The 14,544-nt window shown below is 35.0% G+C and overlaps 1 protein-coding gene across 3 annotated transcripts in view; it reads right to left on the bottom strand.

The window, feature by feature from the left end:
- The window catches only part of DMXL1 (Dmx like 1), a 131,371-nt gene that overhangs the window by 80,759 nt on the left and 36,068 nt on the right, over nucleotides 1–14,544 (bottom strand). For all 3 annotated transcript variants that reach the window (XM_060296141.2, XM_030869811.2, XM_030869812.3), the window contains exons 6-11: nucleotides 12,976–13,042; nucleotides 11,517–11,695; nucleotides 7,240–7,429; nucleotides 5,533–5,701; nucleotides 2,148–2,360; nucleotides 33–286 (exon numbers count right to left, since the gene is read on the bottom strand). In XM_060296141.2, coding sequence (XP_060152124.1) covers nucleotides 33–286; nucleotides 2,148–2,360; nucleotides 5,533–5,701; nucleotides 7,240–7,429; nucleotides 11,517–11,695; nucleotides 12,976–13,042 — 1,072 coding nt within the window. The remainder of the gene's footprint in view (nucleotides 1–32; nucleotides 287–2,147; nucleotides 2,361–5,532; nucleotides 5,702–7,239; nucleotides 7,430–11,516; nucleotides 11,696–12,975; nucleotides 13,043–14,544) is intronic.

Raw genomic sequence — 14,544 nt, 5'->3', positions numbered from 1 at the left:
AAGTAGCTCTCCAGAGATCATAAAAATAATACCTGTACTTGACGAAACATACCAGGCTGGTATTCATCCAGCCAATCCACATGCCAAACCAGCAAAGAACCATCCATGGGATGAATACTGAATAGCATGTCTGCATTTTTACTCCATTCAGACAGAAGTACTTCAATCTGATGATCAATGGCAGCTGATGGTAATGGTACAGAACTTGAATTTGGTACCAATTTATCACTGCCCAATTCCTTCTTTTCAAGATTTATTTTCAGATCATCAACACCGTCATCGATCTCTATAAGCAAAAGGGTTCATGAACCAAGTAAATACAATCAAGCTACTACTAAAAATTAAGAAATATCTTTACAAATGCATTCAAAATGAAAAACAAGTTTTCATATAAACAAGAAATGGGGTTCCCTTTAAAAAATAACTTTGCTCCAGGAATATAAGGCCACGGAGTTAACTCAGTACTCAGAAGGCCTATAAGGCTGATTCAGTGGATTATTAGTAGAAGGACTAATACTAGACTGGAAAGTAGGTAAACTGGTTTCCAAACCCAGATGTACCACAAGTAACTACTTAGAAGTAAGACACAGTACTTCTCTGGACCCTAGTTTTGCTCATGTTAACATGAGGGAGTTGAAATTAGGCTGAATTTTTAAAATATAGTATTGGAATGTAATTTGTCCTTTCTTCATAATGTCAGATTCATAAAACCTAAGTCAACCACACTAGCCATCCTCTAGGTGTAAGCATTTATAACTGATATGACACCTTAAAGAAACTATTTTAAAGAAATACATTTTATAGTGCCTAATTTCCAGATTTCCTTCAACACATGCCAACTTATTAATACAAATAAATATGTATATTCTGACCTCTACATCCAAGCCCCTATTCCTGGTTAGGAATACAAAGCCTTTCTTAAGAGACTATCAAAAAATGTTAGCTTGTTTACCAGATTTTAAAAATTACTCAAGACATAAAATCATTAAGAAAAAGAAAAATAACTCAACAGAAAATTAGGCAAAAGGCACGAAGAGGCAAACCACAGAAGGGTTAACATAATTCTGCTCAATTTAACTCAAGAAAATTCAAAGTAAAACAAGACACCATTTTGTCCATATCAACAGCCAAAAAATAAAAAGATCCAGTGTTGGCAAGGATGTGAAAAAAGGATATCTGCATATACTTAGAGGGAACATATACTGGTAAAACATTACTAGAGGGTAATCTGACAGAACTTATTGAAATTTAAAAATGCTTATACACTATGCTAATTCCCCATCTAGGAATCTACCTTACAGAAAAATTCACACAAAGATGAAGAGATGTGTTACTCTACCATTATCAGTATATAGTGAAAAACAATTTAAATCAATTTAAATGGCTATCATCAGAAAAAATGCTTAAGTTTTCTCTTGAGTCTCTTGACTCAGGAGCTGTTAAAAATAAGAAAGAAAAGTGCCTGTTACTGAATTTAAAAAGCAAGCTGCAGCACACTATTTTCATTGAAAAATGAACTCCCATAGTACAACTCTTAAAAAAACTACCTTTATGCATATATTTGTGTGAGCATAGAAAAGAATAAATCTGGAAGGACACTTATCAAACTTAACAATATGGAAACTTTATACACGCCTGTATTGTTTAATTTAAATTTTTTTTAAAGGGGAACGTGCAATCTTGTAATTAAAACAAATAACAAAAACATTTTTGATTTCTCTCTCTACTTGACTGAGGCTGAATGCAAACCTTAAGGCCCTAGTGTACTGCTTCTCAAACTTTAATATACATATAACTCATCTGGGAATTTCATTAAATTACAGATTCTTGTAGCTCCAGGTGGAGCCTGAGATTGTACATTCCTAATAATGACAATGCTGCTAGTCTGCAGATAGTCCTCTAAGTAGCAAGACCCTAGTGGCTGACAGAAGCATAAGTATGGAGAAGTCTAAGTCCCTACATCATCATCAGGAAAGAAGCCACCTGGAACAGGAACATCTACATTGGATTATTAAATGAGCTAGTCCAAATTTGTATTAAGCCACTGCAATTTGAAGGTTATTTCTAACAGTAGCTGGTGTTACCATAATATTAAAATCTTTGCTATTTTAAATAAAACTTTATAATTTTTATCCTTAAAGCTTTACCTTCATCAGATTTTACATCTGCCTGATTAGAGTCTTCTACACTCATCTCAGAAGATGGTTGCTCAAAACTTTTTCTAAGTTGTTGTAAAAAGACTTCCATGGACAAAGAAAAATGCAGTTCTTTATTGTTTAGCCAGTGTACCACAAAAGGTCCACTCTTCTCTTCATTTTCACTTAGACTCAGAGACGTAATAGAAGGAAGAAGTGGAATGTCTATAAAGAACAACAACAAAAAAATATTAAAATTTCTATTATGCTAGCATATAAAACATCCATGTCTCTTATTTTTATTATTTACTGTTACATTTATCTTTAAACCTCTGCCATACATTTTATTTAACCTATAAATAAGACTCACAGTATAATGATTCACACAATTATTATTCATGAAAACAGACTTACATGGTAAATTTAAAACACTTACTGTAAAGGAAATAAAATTCTACATTATATACCGTAACTTATTTATATATACATACATATACATTTTTTCCTATAATTTTAAAAAATATTCTCATTAAGAAATATGTCTATAATTTGCAGACATGTTAATAGGGTAGTCTTCTTAATTTGTATAGAAACTTTGGTTAGAAATATATTTTAACCTGATCTACCATTAAAAATGCCATCATTAAGTTGTCAAAGGAACCAGTGATATGTTTATCTCAACAGCAACAACTTTCTTTTACTTAACAGATCCTCATATTAACTTTTTTCATGACCTACCATCTAATTCTAAGATAGATACTGCTTATTTATTAGCATCAAGATTGAAGTTAGAAAGTATGAAACTGAGGTTCCCTTATATTCAAGAAAAGCATTCAAGACAAGCCAACTCAGCTACAAAAAATTGTTCCTTGGTATTACTTTTGAAATCATTGCTAAGTATACTGAAGTACAAATTCAGAGTAAATTGTGAAAAATGACAATCCTAACTTAATAGAGGTAAAGAAAAATTTGTCTATCATTATTAAATAAAATCCAAATCTAGATCATGCTGGTGTCTGCTGAACATTATAGGCTGGAATGGATTCAGCGAAGGTAAATAATTTTCTCCAGAGCAAATCTACTGATTTTTTTTAAAAGGAAATATAAACAATTTTAAGTATTTGTTCAAATACCGTCTATTGATGGACACCCATAGGAACAGTATTATAGGGCATGAATGGTAAAAGAAAGGATAGAAGAATCTTTTTCCTGGTGGGAGGGAGGGAGACGCAAGAGAGAGGAGATACAGGGACATATGTATATGTATAGCTGATTCACTTTGTTATAAAGCAGAAACTAACATACCATTGAAAAGCAATTATACTCCAATAAAGATGTTAAAAAAAAGAATCTTTTTTCTGTCCCTTCTTATTGGCGTTGGGTTCTAAGAGTTGATGGATATTATCTAATCCAAGCGCTCTGTTTATTATTATATATTCATTAGTATAATTATTTGATTAATATTTACCTATCTCCTACCTAGTTATATGCTTCCTAAGAGCAAGGACCACACTGTTTTGATCACTACTGTACCTCCAGCTCCTACCACTATCTCCAGTTCCTATACTGGCACAGACTAAACACCCAATAAAACCCTTGAGGGGCTGAACTGCCAATCCCACTGTTCCTAGGTAGATACACAATAGTGTTAGGGTTTGAAAGAGTGTCCCCAAGAAAACTAAATGGGTAGCATTTTCTGATTTTCAACTTACAATCAACTCAGAAGAGATAAGCAATGCCTAAAGTAGATCACAGGCCTAGCTGTAAAGTACACACAATTAGGGGCTTATGCTGACTTTTAGCAGAAGCATTCTGGCTGAAAAGACTCACATTTCCTTTGCCTCCTGACCTCACCCAAAGAATCTGATAAAGTCATTTTTTATGAGAAATCTTCATGGAAAGCGTGTAAGAACTAGAACTAAGAGAACACGCTATTATGAACTCCTCTCCTGTATCATTTTCCATTGATGGACAAATAAGTGAAGCCATATCTGAGTTGGGCCTTGCAGGAAAGTCATTCTAACAGACCTAATTTAGGGAAAGGAGTTTTCACAAGATCTAATATAGCTCCTAATATTATTATTTTGCTTTGATTTGCCCTACATATATGAATTTTTCTTAGGGACCCACAATCTAAAGAAAGGTTTTAGAGTTTTCCTTATTGGAAGGTAGTCAGGGAGATGTTACACAGGAACTTAGGGTTTATTTTTTTCATAATACCTCAGCCTTTTCCATTAAAGTGAGAATTCAAGCTTTCTTTATTCTCAAAATATTGTCCTTTACTCAGCAAAGACTTTCAAAATTATTCCAGTGACCTAGAGTTGCCTCTGGATACTATAAGTGCTGACAATGTACATTTTTTGATAAGGTAATAAAACAATTTTTTAATAAAAATAATTCAATATTCTCCCATTTACATTTTCATGGCTCATGGATTTTGGATTCTTTTAGAGCTGGGACTGTAGTTAACCATATAAAATTTTAAAAATCAGCAAATACTCTTTATTCCTACCACAGGTATCTCAGCACTTTTTAACTTATCAAAGTACTTCTCACTTTGATTCAAGTAACTAATGGACTGTATTTATTGCTATGTTTCTTGAAGAATGCAATCCAGTGTGTTATATGGAAATAGGTTATGCTTAATTTATGTTTAAGAATATCTCAAAATACATAAAAACTCATCAACAGTGGTTATCTTCTGGGAAGGAAGACTAGGGTGGAATAGAGGTAAAAGGAGGATTTTACTTTACACTTCCTGTACAGATGGCATTTATCATGTGCAAATATTATTTTTAACTTTTTTCCCAGTAATATTCTAAGGTTCCACTTTAAATGCCCCCAACTGTGACCACTTGGTTTTTAAACTCACAGAAAATATTTACTAAAATGATAAACACTTCAGTCTTCAAATTCATAGATAAACCCAGGTATTCTAGATCTTTCAGTCTGTTTCATAGTACCTATTTGACTACAGTGATAAGTTTCTTAATTCTTCCAGTTATAATTTCTACATACTTCTGCCCTATTTCTGAAATGGCTCCAAAGATCAAGTACGAAACACAGTGGTTTCGTTTGAACAACTATACAATAATTATAAAATACTACTCTGAGGTGTTAACCTCTTTGTTATGTATTAGCTCAAATCTCAGATATCAAATACAGAATCTCAATGACTTATCAAGATCTAAAATTACAGACCAAATCACAGACTTAAGAAGCAAACAAGTAAATAAAAACTTCTTTTTCTATAATCAGTGAGCTGGCTAAAATGAAAAGTTAGCTAAGAAAGTCACCTACAATTTTTTACTTATTAAAAAAGTAAAAGTATAACTTATTGGTTATAAAAATCAATCTACTCAATTTGAAAAACATTTTCTGAACAGTGCTTTATTACCCGTGGCTGGGTTGATGCTGGCTGCAATATGAAAGTGGCAAAGTGCATTGGCATGCAGTGGAGTGTTCCTGTGAACGTGATGAGGATCTTGCTGATGTGGCAGGTATCCAGTATGTGCTACAAGTGCAAGTGATCTCCTCCGACCTCTACGAAAATGTTTCAGATTTACCTGTGAGAATAAAAACAAAGTCAAACAATGCAAAACAAAGTAAAACTAATGCCTGTATTGTCATAAGCATATATGTATAGGTTACATAATGATTGTTAGATAGTACATATATCCTATTTCAGATAAGTTTATATGTACAAATATCTTGCAGTATTTTTTTTTTGTTTTTTTATTTATTTATTTTTTTTGCGGTACGCGGGCCTCTCACTGTTGTGGCCTCTCCCGTTGCGGAGCACAGGCTCTGGAAGCGCAGGCTCAGCGGCCATGGCTCATGGGCCCAGCCACTCCGCAGCATGTGGGATCTTCCCGGACTGGGGCACGAACCCGTGTCCCCTGCATCGGCAGGCGGACTCTCAACCACTGCGCCACCAGGGAAGCCCTCTTGCAGTACTTTTGTACAGCAAAATTGAAACCTGGAATAAGCCTGGAACTTAAACTGCTTGACTCTTCTTTTAACCATCACACAATACTTTAAATTTTTATTTAATATTTTCTGAGAATTAATTTCCTAAACTTAAAAAAGTTTACAATGTGTGTGTGGAAAATGATGTCCCTATGTATACTGTTCTCTTCGTATCCTCAGTTTACTTCCTATGACCACAAAGCACTGAATAAAACTACCATGATACATTAGGATGATATTTCATAGTTTGCAAAGCACTTTCACAGAGATCATCTCATTTGACCCATAAAGCAGACAATGCAAATATTGTTATTCTCATCTTTCATATGATAAAATAGTTTATAGAGAACACAAGGTCATCTAAAAGTGAAACAAAGGTCTTCAGATTCCTAGTCAAGGACTTCTTTCAACTATTACTACACATAACCATTCTATCAGTGGTTGAGTCTCTACACAATATATACTTAATGATATTCTGTGTCACTAGAATACTATCTAAATTTGAGAAATAGTGGTTCCATATTCATACAAAACATTCAAAGATAAATCATTTTTAGGTCACTTTCTTGTTTTCAATATTAAGAAAATAATAAGAAGAATCTGTGTTAACTAGTCTATGTTGAATTACCCCCAACACCAAAAACTGGCTTTTACTTTCCATACTATAGTAATTAGTAAGGTAAATAATTCAAGTTCTTGGAGATTTGGAAGATAACAAATGTAGAACAGAATCTGATAAACTACTCTAATCATTCCTGTAATTATGACAGGACGAACACCCCAAGCTCTAAAGAAAGAAAAATAATAAATTATTTTTACAGTCAAATCTTTGCATTCTCAGATCTTAATTTACGTTATTTTAGCTAAGTCAAGTATAATCATCCTTTTGTTATCATCAGTTAACCTAAGGTTAACTTTGTAATTATAGGCAGTTTTATGCTAGGCAAAATCCTTAAGAAAACTTGTTGAACCCAAAAACACCCGAAAATCTTCTCAGAACTGTTTTCCTAAGACATATATGTTTTTTCATAACTATCCATGACTTTGAATATTAATTAAGATGAATGTTACAAAAAAGGCCATGTACGAAAGATTTTAAAACTTGTAGGAAATAACATCTAACAAAAACACTCACATCTAAAGCATTCTGAACTCGTTCTTTACTGGAAGCATTTCTCTTGAAGTTATTTGTTAAATTAATTGGTTCAGTCCAATGGCTGCAGTCACCTCCATAGAGCAAACAATCATTTGGTAAAAATGTCTCTACCCAAAGACGACATATGTTATCTTTGCAGCAAGTCAACAGTACATTACATACAGAAGCCCTAAGGAATAAAAAGATTTTAGAGGCAAAAGTATAAATTTCCCACAGTATCACATTCTACAATGTTTCTATAATTATTTAAATGCACACAACTAAGGTATCAATGAAGAAAATGTCAATATACATTTATGTAGTGTATTTAGTCAAAGCCATTACAACTGAGTTGGGTATTTGATTTCATCACAGCAAATGCTTGCTAACCTATTCTTTTCTGCCTGGAACTCAGTAGTTCCTGTTTCAGTAGTCTAAGATTCTTCGTACATCTAAAGAACAAAAACTGAAATCATACCATACTTGCTCAGTTAATAAACAAGGAAAAAACCTGACTTCTTCTATTAAAATTTTCTGATTTATTCAGTGGATGTTTATTTGAATTATTTCACAATGCTTCATTTTTACTTCCTGTAAAGGTACATGCACTTGTCACTAATAAGCTAAAGTAACCAGTACACTTACTCTTTCCTTGCCTAACATATGACAAAAGCAGTCAAGTGCAATAGAAAAATTCATGATTTTTTAGCCACCTCCTTCATTAGTCATTTTTGACTTTCAGTGAATTTACTGTCTTGCCACCCCACAAAATAATAACAAAACAATTACATATATGTTAATAAACCCCACAAGCATCAAGAGCTCAAAGGCTGAAACCCTATTAACTAAGACTACCTTTCTACTGGATAACCCAGGAAATTAAAAAAAAAAAAAAATAGTTGCAATATCCTCTAACAGACACTTATTCAAACATATCTGATTAAAAGAGAACAATCAGTAAGTAGGTTTCTATCAAGTAACCCAGTAAGTTAAAGAAAAAAATTAAAATATTCCGCAGTAGTCACTTTTTAAAACAAACGTATCTACTTGATTTAAGAACAATAGCAAAGGGGAAGAAAAGGGAGAACAGCTTTCTTTGTCTTGGTAGCTCTCTCCTTCAGATTCCCTCCTCTGTTTTAACACCTCCCTCCCTTCCCCTCCCCCTCTGTGTATACTCCCCTACTTTTCTCCCCTTTCCATCTACTCCGGGCTTCTCTCCCTCTGCTTTCTCCTATAATTCTCTGCTTCTCACGTTCTCCAACCCACCCTCCATTTCCACCTCTCCTACCTCTCACCGCTACCCCCTTCCTAGGGCCCCTCCTTCTTCTTACCTTTCCAAACCCTCTGTTTCTCCTTCCTTTCCCCAGCCTTATGCCTCTCCCTCCTCTTCCTCCTTCATTTTTCTCCCTCTTTTTCCCTCTATCTCCCTCTGACCTTTTCCTCCCCTCCTTCCCTCTCTTAGTTTCTCTCTAGTACATTTAAATACACACAAGCAGTAGCAATGAGATTAAAAATAAACAGAAACAGAAGAAAATACAAAAAGGCAATATGGAAGTTCAAGGTTCATAGTGCCAATCAGTAAATGGCAGAATGGGAAGGCTTATAAAGAGCGAGCAGAAGATAGGAGACTAAAGGCCTGAACAGACAGCAATCAGGAGAGGTACAGAACTTAGGCAAGACCAACAAAGCAAGCTAAAAAGTTGCAAAACTCAGAAGCATGGACAGGGCTTCGACCCCACATGACTCTCTTCAGGATACCATGCCTTACAAATAATGCCACGCCTTACAAACAGCTGGCAGGTAATATAAGCATGGCATAGAAGAAATATCCAGATGTATTTGAGGCACTGCTCAGGCAATACCTCCCCCCTTCCTCACTTCATCAAGGTATCTTATTCTCTCTCCAATAAGCATATCATATTCAGGTGTAGCACTCTCCCTCCCAACCAAAAAAAATATATATATATATATATATATATATATATAAATGAATGACCTTATATGGGCAACCATGTGATGGGTAAGTGTCTGCAACAGCTGTCCTATCTTTTTTTTTTTAATTTTATTTTATTTAGCTGCCCTATGCTGATGCAACAAAAGGCTAAGATGCTTTTGAAACTAGTTATGTAGAACCAACTTTTGGACGTTTTAGGGGGATATAACCAGACCTCCTAACCTGTCCTACATACAACAATTTTTAACTTGTAAAGAAGTACATGCTCATTACAAACACTTCCCCATTCTTCTCTCTCAAGCCAGCAGGCCCTTTATATAAAGTATTACCATCTGGTTAAGCATCTTAATTTTAAGATTCCATATCAGAAAGGATAATGGTCTTTGATGGGATCTCTTTCATCCTCATGAGAAAGGGTCAGCCTTCCCACTATATATCTGCAGGCAGCTGGTGAAACAAAAATGAAAACTAAAAGAACTAAGGGAGATTAGCTGGTTCTTTAGTGAAATGGATCCAAAAATGAAATTCTGGAAACCTTGAAAAGATGCCGTAACTAACAGAAAAGTCTAGCTCTGTATCAGCTCCCTATGTTGCAGAATTTAGTTGATAAGAAATAAAATAAGCAGGGCAAAAAAAAACCCTTAATATGCCTTTTTGCTGTCATTGGGCATTCGTAATGCCCCAGTTTAAGGTACTGCCTCTGTATCCACCGTGATCACTTTTGCCAACACTAAGTGAACTAGGTCAGGAGTAGATGTGACTGTCCTCTCTCAAAAGATAAAATATTTCACAAGCCTCATTTTTAGTATTCTGGTGGTCTAACTGGCTGCATATGAAAATACCTGGAATAGAAGAAGAAATTAGCCTCCGAAATAATGTAATCTTGTGATAGTTCTAAAAGGTTAACAGTTTGTGATGACAGCTATTTTTACTTTACATTTGTCATAGCTCATTCTATTCTAAACACGTTTTTATACGTGTGGGCAATGATCTCAGAGGTACTAGAGCAACAGTTCTCAAAGTGAAGCTGGAGTAAAGGTGCTTTTGCTAACAATACAGATTGCCCACACCACTCTCCCTTGGCCCAAAAACTGTGAAACATACTTCTAACAAAAGAACCATCACTGTACCTACAGTGTCCTACTCCTATGCTTTGTTAGACTGTAGGACTGAGGTAGGAAGAATGGTAACTACTGCACTCCAAAATAGCTCAAAAAAGTCTAGGTATAACAATGATGGATATATGCCATTATACACTTATCCAAACCCATCGAATGTACAACACCAAGAGTGAACCACAAACTATGAACTTTAAGTGAAAATAATGTGTTGAAATAAGCATCAACTGTAACAAATGTACCACTCTGGTGGAGGATGTTGATAATGGGGGAGGCTGTGCATATGTGGGGGACAGGATTATGTGAGAAATCTCTGTACCTTCCCTTCAGCTTTGCTGTGAATCTGAAACTGCTCTAAAAAACGTCAAATAATTTTTAAAAAATCTAGGTATACTCTGCTGGCTCAGAAGAGCAAAACTAAAGTCAACAAATGATCTAGGTATGCTACCATGGATCAGCTTAAGACATCTCAGATGACAAAAAGATAAGGGAAAACCTGTACTGATCCATAGTGTGGCCAAATTGAAAATGGCCATGTGGAACAAAAAGGATTTCTACCTATACTTAAGTAATACAATAGCTCTGTAACTTACTAAATATAGGCAAAAATTCAACAGGATTATCAAGTCTTGCAAGGACTACAGGAAAAAAGAAAAGTACTAACAGGTGTGTTTGTGCATGCATGTGTAGGTTAAACTAATACCTAGTTTACGGCATCATAATGTATTAACCCATGCACTTCTCAAAGATGCTGGGTGCAGTTAAAGAAATATTTGAGGCCTTATGGTATATGTTCTCAATAAAGCCTTTTTTTTTTAATTAAAAAAAAAAAAGGGAAACCAGAGGAGATATAGAAGGGACAAGATAAGGGAGTGAAATGTGAAAAAGTTGATGCAAATGGCAATTTGGAGAATGATTAAGAGATGAAAGAATTGGATACATAACATAGAGAAGAAAACGATGCACAACTCTGTCACTTAAAGATATCTGATCTAGAGGTCAATTATCCTTTCATATGGCTCTCCTCTTAAGCGTCAACCATAGTTGACCGGTGGCCAGAGGTTTGCAGTCCAAGAACGATCTAGTATTACTTGAATCTTCATAGGCAAAAATCCTAAAGGAATGATTCTCAAAGTGAGAAAAGCAGTCAAAGTCACAAAGATGATGTTCTCTTAATACATGGGAAAAATGACTAATCCACTGACCTAGGCATATATTTGCTTGTTTTACGCCAGGAAAATCCATTTACAGCTCGAGGATGGGCCAGATATACAAAAGAAAAGTCAATTTCTCCTTGGGATTGTTTTTCTGAACTTTTATCTGGAGAGGTAACAGATGTCCGCCAGTTTTCTACATTATACCATACCTTTAAAAGACAGTCATCCTAAGGGGAAAAAAAAAACAAAAAACATCCAGATCAGAATTAAATTAAAGGTTAAGTCAAATACCAAAAGTAAGATTTTTCTCCCCAATTAAAGGAACTTAGGGATGTGAAGAGGAGTTGGGCATGGAGAAATTAGGAAGAAAATCTCTGATTCTGATACTTTTCTACTAGCATTCCTTAACTGTTCTTTAAGAATTAATGTGTGTGGATGTGTGTATTTTGCAAGGGTTGGTTCAAGGAAAATGCTAGTTACCATTTGGTATGGAAAATAAAGTCATTTAGGAAAGACCTAAAGATGAAGTTAGGGCTTCACGTGCCCACTTAGCCAAATACCAAATAAGAAAGCATTACCATTAGCAGACTTCAAAAGACTGGTGATTTTTGAAAACACAGTTTTTATAAATTACCATGTGAATGTTCAAAGAAAATGTTGATGATAACTAGTTAGCAACTACTACTATGTAAAATATTCTAAGCACAATCAAAATTGCATCTCCTAATTTGAGAAGGAAAGCAAGAACAAGAGAGACTAGCACGTACCAGGTTCTGTTCTTAAGCTATTAATTGCATTCCCAAAGCTGACTGTAAAGTCAATTAGATTAAACAGCTCTACTTTTATCCTAAAAAAAACCTCACTGAGGGTTTAAGGTATATCTCATATTCTTAGTCTGCAGGTTTTGAGCCATGGGAACAATAACTTCAGACTATTAGTTGTATGTAAAGTGCTCTGTGAACCAATGATTAAAAATAAAATAATTTCAAGGGAATACATTATTCTAAAATAAACAGGTAATAACAAAGAAAAGTTACAAATGTCCTTCTAGAAAGTCTGTAAATTCTTTTACTGTAAATACAGCCTAATATAGCTGTCAGCTAAAAGATAACATAAACAGTAGTTATAGTTGATTATTGACAGTATACTTCATCCATGACTCTGTGCCAGTCACTTTACATACACTGTCTAAACTAATCTGATGATCAACGACCTATGAGGTGGGTACTATCATCCTCAGTTTATACATGAGAAAACCAAGGCTCAAAGAGAGTAACTACTTGCCCAAGATCAAACAGTTGGTAAATGGCAAATTTATACCCAGATCTACCTTTGATCTACGTTGTTTCAATTATACCATACTGCCTTTAACACTATATTTAGCCAATTTTTGCTACTTAACATTTTTAACAGAAAATGTTTTCAACTTAATGAAGCCAGCTAATTTTTTTTGACATTTCAAACTATACCATAAACACAACTTGACAATAGTATTTTTACAAATTACCTTCCCAGCAGTGGCAAAAAATTCTCCATCTGGTGAAAACTTCATTAAATGAACTTGGGAAGCAGTTCTGTAAATTAAACAGACAAGAAATAATTTTCAAGGAAAATTAAATAAGAGAATGCAACATTACTTCTCTAAATTATATTCAGCAATTTGCTTCAAATAGAAAATTTTGTGATAAAACAAGTTTCACACTCGCTTATAGGTATATCTCATAAATATGAAATAAATTAAAAAATAGAAAACTTAATATTAAATATAAAAATTATTTTTTATGTAAAAATATCCATGCATAAGAATCATGTAAGGAATGACTTGTCAGTCTTTTTTTTTTTTTTTTTTTGCGGTACGCGGGCCTCTCACTGTTGTGGCCTCTCCCGTTGCGGAGCACAGGCTCCGGACGAGCAGGCTCAGCAGCCATAGCTCACAGGCCTAGGCTTGTGGGATCTTCCCGGACTGGGGCACGAACCCGTGTCCCCTGCATCGGAAGGCAGACTCTCAACCACTGCGCCACCAGGGAAGCCCTGACTTGTCAGTCTTCAAAGCTTAAGACAAAAGAGCCATAGGTCTCATTCCCTTAGGATGTGAGAAAGAAAGGTTTCATTTTTTAATCTGGAAACCTAATTTCCGGAGCCATAGATACTTATATTCCAGCATACATTTACAAGGACAGTAAATCAGTATTTTAAAATGAATTCTGCCTTAAGGCAGCATTTGCATAATTAAAGATTATGTATGGGTTAATGGGAGACTTGCAACTATCATGGATTCGGCCTTCCAAGTTCACCAACATACTTGGTACATAGTTGTCTTTTCTTCTCCAAGGAGCTTTGGCTCATTTCCCTTCATCACCTTCCCTTCTGGCTACCTGTATATACTAATCTCAAGACACTTCTCACTGTGATTGCTTTCCTTTTCTTTACCCAAGTTCATGCTTAGATAGATTCATCCTAAATTTATTTGTAAAGCAGGCCAAAGAGATATTTTGTCACATTTCATTCCAAATAAAAATAACTTTTTCCCCCTGATTTCTAAAAAATATTTGTTTGCTTATTTGTTTGTTTGGCTGTGCCGGGTCTTACTGCGGCACGCAGGATCTTCGTTGCTGCGTGCAGGATCTTTAGTTGTGGCACTCGGAATCTTTTAGTTGCGGCATGCGGGCTCCTAATAGCGGCATGTGGGATCTAGTTCCCCGACCAGGGATCGAACCCAGCTGCCCTGCATTGGGAGCGCAGAGTCTTAACCACTGGACCACCAGGGAAGTCCCTTCCCTGATTTTAAATGTTACAAATACATAAGAGAAAATATTGATACAAATGGGTGAAAGGAAGAAAATAAAATCATCCATAGCTTCACCAATACCACAACACTCATTCTCATGCAAAATCACTGTTAACATTTTAATACACTGACTTCCAGACCTCTTCCATATTCCCTCTCCATCTACTTTCTGTGGAAGGGTGTGGGGAAGGAGATGGAAACTGATGCCATATTTACAATCTGCTTTGTAATATTTATTTTAAAATATGTCATGAACATTAAGTAGTACAATGAACATTTTTGCACACA

The sequence above is a fragment of the Globicephala melas genome, chromosome 3 (assembly GCF_963455315.2).
Source record: "Globicephala melas chromosome 3, mGloMel1.2, whole genome shotgun sequence".
In the NCBI taxonomy this organism is placed as follows: domain Eukaryota; kingdom Metazoa; phylum Chordata; class Mammalia; order Artiodactyla; family Delphinidae; genus Globicephala; species Globicephala melas.
Note: the sequence above shows the minus strand (reverse complement) of the source record. Positions and strands in the feature narration are given on the sequence as shown.